The sequence below is a fragment of the Frankliniella occidentalis genome, unplaced genomic scaffold, assembly GCF_000697945.3.
Source record: "Frankliniella occidentalis isolate FOCC.00 unplaced genomic scaffold, Focc_3.1 Scaffold315, whole genome shotgun sequence".
NCBI classification, from domain to species: domain Eukaryota; kingdom Metazoa; phylum Arthropoda; class Insecta; order Thysanoptera; family Thripidae; genus Frankliniella; species Frankliniella occidentalis.
The window spans coordinates 129394-136918 of NW_026267440.1; the positions used below are offsets into that span (position 1 = coordinate 129394).

General features: G+C 42.2%; 1 protein-coding gene across 1 annotated transcript in view; it reads right to left on the minus strand.

Annotated features, from left to right (window-relative positions):
• LOC127748652 (uncharacterized) overlaps positions 1-5607 on the minus strand; it is a 20713-nt gene extending 15106 nt beyond the window's left edge. Inside the window, exon 1 of the mRNA XM_052273935.1 lies at positions 5422-5607. Within this exon, the coding sequence (XP_052129895.1) occupies positions 5422-5572 (151 nt within the window). The 5' untranslated portion in view covers positions 5573-5607. The remainder of the gene's footprint in view (positions 1-5421) is intronic.
• Between the last annotated feature and the right edge of the window lie 1918 nt (positions 5608-7525).

The window sequence follows — 7525 nt, forward strand, 5'->3', positions numbered from 1 at the left end:
AATTTTCTGTAGTATTTTTCATTCAAATTTCATTAAATTCGCTTAGGCACGATCGGCTGTGCCATAAGGGGCCATCGTCAAGAATAAAAAGACAAAACTTTCGGGCGAAAGCAATAGGCACCGCTAATCGCGGGCCTAAAAACTTTCGGGCGAAAGCAATAGGCACCGCTAATCGCGGGCCTAAAAAGAATTCACTCGCACGCGAGCAGAAAGGCCCCCTTGGGGGGGCCTAAAAATAGAATGGAGATTGGGATAACTCAAGGAGTTGGAGAGTTCAACATGGGATGTGTTGCTCTGTCTCTACTGAAAAGTAATATTCAAGGACAAGAAATTTCTAAAATTAGCATGGTATGTTTTTTTTTAGTGTGATTTGTTTCTATGAAATAAAATACATTTTTTCTAATTATTACTTTGTTTTTCAGGAACTTGATTCTCGAAGGGACCATAAACGTTTTGCTCAGGCTGCTCATCAAGAAAAGAACACAACTAAGAGACAACGCTTGATGAAGAAGCACAGCAACAAGAACAAAGGAACTTCTCTTTATGCCCCAGGTGGTGGGGACTAATTGGTATGTCATTCCAAACAGAACTTTGCCACTGGAAGTACTTTTTTGCCTCGTTGTTTACTAATCACTCCCCTTGGTTTGCAGAACTTGATTTTTCTGTATTTTTCTGGATTTTTTCCAATTTTGGGAAAAAAGTTCTTATTGGACTCACCTTATGAATCTAGGTGCTGTGAATGCATCAGTGATCGTGACTTAAAGTAAAAATTTGGATGCCAGTACTTTTGAAAGTGGTTTTGTCATCAAACTTCCTAGAAGCCGCCTTTTTCTACAGAATTTAGTTTTTTGGAATTGACCCGGGCCTTTTCATTTCTTACAGAAATTGTACTATTGCAGTCTCCATTTAGTTTAAACTGTTTTAAATGCATGACATACTGGGAACTATTGTAAAATATAACCTAAAGGTCATACGAAATTAGTTTTGGTTGATCTTTTGACCTCAACTCGCCTCAACTTTCCGAGCAGACACTAAAAACAACTATAGAAACTTTAAACTTGTTTTTCTCGAAACAAGTTTTTTGAAACTTTGGAAAATTCCTTGCGCAACAGTTTATTACGTAGAAGGCTGCAATTTGGTATGTGACTTCCTTCAAGTGTTAGAAAGAACTGACCAGTGAGCTTTTTCACAGTTTTTATGTAGTTTTTTTTATCGAGGTCCTGGAAATGGCAAAAAACAGCACAATTTTCAGCTTTTGTGACAGAACTCTCTTCAAAAATTTCCAGAAGGTTTTTAAATCACATAACTGGCAATATGACACTGGTCAGACCTTAGGAATGGGTCAAAGCATATAACTTTAAAGGGTTAGGTCTCTGCGGCATGATTTGTTGCGCAAGGAGTTAATCAAAGTAGGACCCTTTTTAACACAAAAATTGCTCTAACTTTTGAACGGTCGTTAAAAAGGGCTTTCTGCCGAAGGATTGCATATTCACTCCTACTATCTCGTCTCGGGTGTCAGCGCCACAGGCCTAGCTATATGTGCGCCAGGTGCGTCACAGCGTATCAGTGTTTCGTGAGATATCGCGAAGCCTGTTGCGCGAGACGTGGTCTGACGTACATATAGCTAGTAGTAAATTTACCACAAAACACTTAGCAACTAGTATTTCAAGACTTTTTATTGTAAAATCTCCACGACTTGTTTTACAGTGTACTTGTTCCATATTGTTGTCGTCTCCTTCTATGCATAGACTTGTCTCCTTCACCCAGCATCGTACTGTCAGAGTACGATGCGACTGCGTTAGCAAGAAGAGCATGAAATTGTACTGTAGTGGAGTTAAGGAATCTTAGCTCCTTCATGTTTAGTATTTCTAGCATGGACTTCTGCGTTTCAAAGTGCACAAGGAGAATATTATTCGCTTCTTTTCTTCTCTCCCTCTCTATTCCTCAAATAGTGGCCCATTTTTCTCGCCGTTTCTCAGGCAGTTTAACCGAAGCACCGGTGAATCTAATGAGCAACTGATACCTTAACAAGCAGGCCCGCCCTTCCGTCAAACGCAGTTGCCAGCTCCACTTCGCTGAGCCGGCAACTCCGTTCGGCAGGGGCCGGGCCTGCTTGGCCTGCCGGCCTTCGGCCCGACCATTTTAGTCTCGTGATTTACTGAAGCACATAATCAAATGAATTATGTGACCAGTACATCACCTGCACATTTGAGTAAACTAACTTCCGACGGGGGACCTGCGGCCCTAGAGATTTGCTCCTTTCACATGACAAGAGACTGTAACGGGGCAACACCGTGACTACACTTCACCCTTCTGCTTTGCTTAAAAAAATACAAAAAAATTAACCAACGCAGTTTTTAGATTGTATTGTTTGTCAGTCTTATAACTTGACTTTTCCCCCTTGTTTTCAATATATCCACGTCTAAGGCCGAAACAGTGAAAGATACGGCAAATCCGAGGATAGGACCTGTTTCAGAATGTGTTGTTTTGGGGGGTTACTTCCTTTGACATTTTACGATTGGACGCCTCCTTGTACGTTTTTATCGAGGGGGTAATCACTACAAAAAGTAGGTGTACACATTTCTGTAAAAGTTAAAATGAAAGTGACAAAAAGTTGACTAAAAATGATGAAAACTAAAAGAAAATGTGGACAAAAGTGACTTATCGTGCCTTGATCAGATCAAAAATGAATAAAATAGAGAGGATATAGGCATAGAAATAAAGTAAACGTTGTAAAACTGTGAAAAAGTGAATAAAAGTGGAAAAGTGAAAAGTTGAGGTGTACGCATTTTCACGGATTTGCACCAGGCGTCTCGTTTTCCAGGAGTGACCCTTAAGATACCCTGAAATTTGCAGACCTCTAGCTCATCTCCTTCCTCTTACACGGATGACGGACGGACGGACACGAGAGCGGTTGCATAAGCCCGCTTTAATGCTTTTTAAAAAGCAGAAGGGCGGGCTACAAATCATCTATTCACCTGCACATTTTTGGCTGAGCGATTAGCGAAGCCTATTACTCCGTCTGGTCGAAAAAAACTTTGTCTGTCTGTCTGTCTGCACGTCTGTCTGTCTGTCTGTCCGCACGATAACTCGAAAACGAGTTGAGCTAGCGACCTGGGATTTTCAGGGTCGTTTTGTACCATAAGAAGACAGGTCGAGTTCGAAGATGAGCATTCTGGCTAAAAAACTGGATTTTTAAAAAATCAAAAACAACAGGTCCCAAAAATGACGTTTTTTAAAAATATTTTTATGGTTTTCAAAGGGGTAACCCATCAGAGTAAAGCCCTACGGGCGAAAATTTCGTCCGTTTTGCTCTAGCTCAAACCGTTGAGGCGCTAGAGGGTATTTTTGACGAAAATAAGCGAAAAAATGTGCAAGCATGCATGCCTAGTCGAGGTGCGTACCTTTGTGTACATTTTCCCACTACCCGACTCGGGTGTCAGCGCCGCAGGCCAAGGTAAATGTATGCCAGGCGCGTCGCAGCGTAACAGTGTTTCGTGAGGTATCGCGAAGCCTGTTACGCGAGACGTGGTCTGGCGTACATCTACCTTGTTTTAACCCTTTAAATATTCACAGCAATTTTTCAGCAGATGATACCTTGAAAACCTTTTGACTCAACGTAAAGAATACAACGAGAAGAAAGTTTAGCTGATTCAAGCATAAAATGATGCGTGATTTGGCAAATGCACCAATGCGTGGTGGCTCTTAAAAAGTGTCTTTGAATCTGGCATCAGATGCGAGATCTACGCATCAGTGCGAGATCTAGGCACTTGGTAAACGTTTGCTTTAAGTGCCGTATGCTTGACCCACGCATTCAATGCACACAGCAGCCACCATATGCTTGTTAGAAAACCAAGTATCTTGTATGCGGAATCCACGCATCAGACGGCTGGTTTCGGCATACTTTTCTCTCCGTGCACAAAAGTAAATTTCAGGTCAGCTAGCTTTTACTCTCGAGAGAATCAAGTGGAGACCAGAAAACAATTTCTTTAGAGCTTGCGGAAGCGTGTCCGAGTGCCTGAGTGTGTGTCGCTTTAGGCCCCCTACCCTCATCCTGCTTAACAATTTTAGGCTCCCCGTTAGGGTGAGTCGTATATCGCTTATTTTCGATTCTTGGGTTGTAATAGTGTTTTCCAGGCACCATTTTAGATGAAAACTCCTGGAAACATTTTTTAAGTTTTTTCCTTTAACGTTTTCGTAACCCTACCTTGCCTGTTATTCTGGCCTGCCATAAGAGGTGGTTTTGAAAACTTCAATTTTGGGCGTATTTTTTTCTTGACTAAACACGCAAGTTTACGGCCTTCTGGGTGAAAATTTTAAGGAGAAGGCTCTATCTCTGCCGGTTTTCATGATGTGAATTGTTTTTATATTGCTGTAAATAAGCAACCCTTTACCTTCCAATAATAATTCGTGGCTCGAAAACCGGCTGGCGCACATATAGCTAGGCCTGCGGCGCTGACACCCGAGACGGGGTAATAGGAGTGTATATACAATTTTTCGAAATGAAGTCGTTTTAATGATTTAATCGACCATTTGATCATTTTCGGCTCATTTTTGTCAAGAAATGTCCCCTAGCACCTAAACGGTACAAGATAGAGCCAAACGGACGAAATTTTTGTCTAAAGGGCTCTACTTTGACGAGTTACCCCGTAGTAACCCATAAAAAAATTTTTTTTATATAAAAACATTTTGCGACCTGTAGTTTTTGATTTTTTAAAAAGCCAATTTTTGAGCTAGAATGCTCATCTTCGAACTCGATCTGTCTTATGGTACAAAACGACCCTTAAATTCCCAGATCGCTATCTCAATTCCTTCTCGAGATATCGTGCGGACAGACAGACAGACAGATAAACAGACAAACAAACAAACAAACAGAATGAAACTTTTCGGGTCAGTGGAGTTATGGGCTTCGCTAATCGCTCAGCCAAAAAAGGGAATTAATTTAAAGTTACTTTCAGAACATTTCCGTTGGGGTGGCAATGAAAACTACCATTGGGTTGGCAATGATTGGTTAATTGCTGTTGGAAAGGTCTTGCTTTTGTCTTATTGCCTATGCGCCCATCATTCCAAAAAGGACTTTATTGCCACGAAAGGAAGGGCTTCATTGGCAATAATGGCAATGATCAATACCTTTGAAAAAACAGTATGGCTGAGCTGTAACGTAGTATCAAACCGCCATTAGGCAGAGGGCGTTCCTAAACTGCTTAATAAACACAAGAAAATTTCATAACATATGTTACGAAAATGGGCGTGTAATGAAATTTAAATGGCGTGTCATTAAATTGCCGTTAAATGTAATAATATTGTTCTGAAATTGAGAGTGCCATTGAATTTCATGACAACTTTACTACATTGAATGTTGACTGTGAACCGAAATTTCATACATCTTAGCAGTGCTATTCTTAAAGCGTTGAAATTTACCTTCAGAATCCCAGGCACCCTCCGTCTGGTACGCGCTGGTTCCTGCTCCGAAAAGAAAGTCTTTCGGCAACCTGTACTTTTCGTCATCATCAAGCGGCACGGCGCCGGCCGCACCGATGCACAAAGCCCAAAGCAGCACTGCGGCTCGCATGGCGTCACTAGACGTCTCCTGCACTGAGTCCAACCTTTAAAAAGAATTCCCTGGATTAGTGGCTGACTTGCGCATAGTTCTTGCACATACATGGTTTATGTCTGGCCTCTCACGGCACTCAGACGCACTTGAGACTGCCGATTGTCACCGTGCGTCTGCAATCTCGGTCATCGTCGGTTTATTTTTTGATAAGGAAAGAGAAAATCATCAAAAAACTGAAATCTGACCGACCATACCTGCTTAAAGCGCACAAGCTGGCAAAGCTACTAATATTTTCCGACAATTTCTGTTGAAGCAAATAAAGTAGAAACAGTCAGCTTCCGCCACGTGTTGCAGGATTTTGACGTAGTACACTCTAAAGAAAATCCGTCATAATTTTCATGAAACGAGTCAAGAAGCAATTTCTAAAACTAGGTAGATGTACGACAGACCACGTCTCGCGTAACAGACTTCGCGATATCTGACGAGACACTGTTACGCTGCGACGCGCCTGGCGCACACTTAGCTAGGCCTGCGGCGCTGACACCCGAGACGGGGTAATAGGAGTGTATATACAAGTTTTCGAAATGATGTCTTTTTAACGATTTAATCGAGCATTTGATCATTTTCACCTCATTTTTGTCAAGAAAAGCCCCCTAGCACCTAAACGGTACAAGATAGAGCCAAATGGTCGAAATTTTCGCCTGTAGGGCTCTACTTTTACGAGTTACCCCATAGGAACCCATAAAAAAATATTTGATAAAAATACATTTTGCGACCTGTAGTTTTTGATTTTTTTAAAAGCCAACTTCTGAGCTAGAATGCTCATCTTCGAACTCGATCTGTCTTTTTATGATACAAAACGACCCTGAAAATCCCAGACCGCTATCTCAATTCATTCTCGTGTTATCGTTTCGACAGACAAACAAACAAACCCACAAACAGAATGAAACTTTTTCGGTCAGTGGAGTAATGGGCTTCGCTAATCGCTCAGCCAATTACTTTTTGGAAGAATTTTTGATTCTTGGATACCCCCATTCACACCCTTAGGGGTGGTTGCCAGGATTTGCCGTAGGCGTTTCGTTCTCTAGAAGTGGATCTTAAGATACCCTGAAAATTTTAAGTCGCTAGCACATCTCCTTCTAGTGGAACAGACAGACACACAGACAGACATACAGACAGACACGAGGTCGTTTGCATAAGCCCGCTGGATAGCTTTTTCAAAGCAGAAGGGCGGGCTAAAAACAGCTCAACTTCGCTCCGGCGGCAACTCTGTTCGTCAGGGGCCGGGCCGGGCCTGCTTGGCCCAAAGGGCACTACTTTCACATGTTACCCCATAGGAGACCATCCATGGATGGATATTGCATTGCATATTTTCTAAAAGTAATTTATTTATTTTTGGGCCACTTTCGTGAGAGAAACTCCCTCTAGCGCCCAAACGGTTAAAAAAGAGCAAAACGGACGAAATTTTCGCCCAAGGGGCTCTACTTTTGCAAGTTACTCCTTAGGAGACCATCTCATATTTTCTAAAATTAATATGTTTATATTTGGGCCACTTTCGTGATAGAAACTCCCTCTAGCGCCCGAACTGTTAGAGATAGAGCCAAACGGACGAAATTTTAACCCAAGGAGCTCTACTTTGACAAGTTACCCCTTAGGAGACCATCCAATATTTTCGGAAATAAACAAGGTAGATGAACGCCAGACCACGTCTCGCGTAACAGGCTTCGCGATATCTCACGAAACACTGTTACGCTGCGACGCGCCTGGCATACATCTACCTTGGCCTGCGGCGCTGACACCCGAGTCGGGTAGTGGAAAAATGTCCACAAAGGTACGGGCCTACGGCCCGTTAACGGCCTATCACCTCGACTAAGCATGCATGCTTGCACATTTTTTCGCTTATTTTCGTCAAAAATACCCACTAGCGCCTCAACGGTTTGAGCTAGAGCAAAACGGATGAAATTTTCGCCC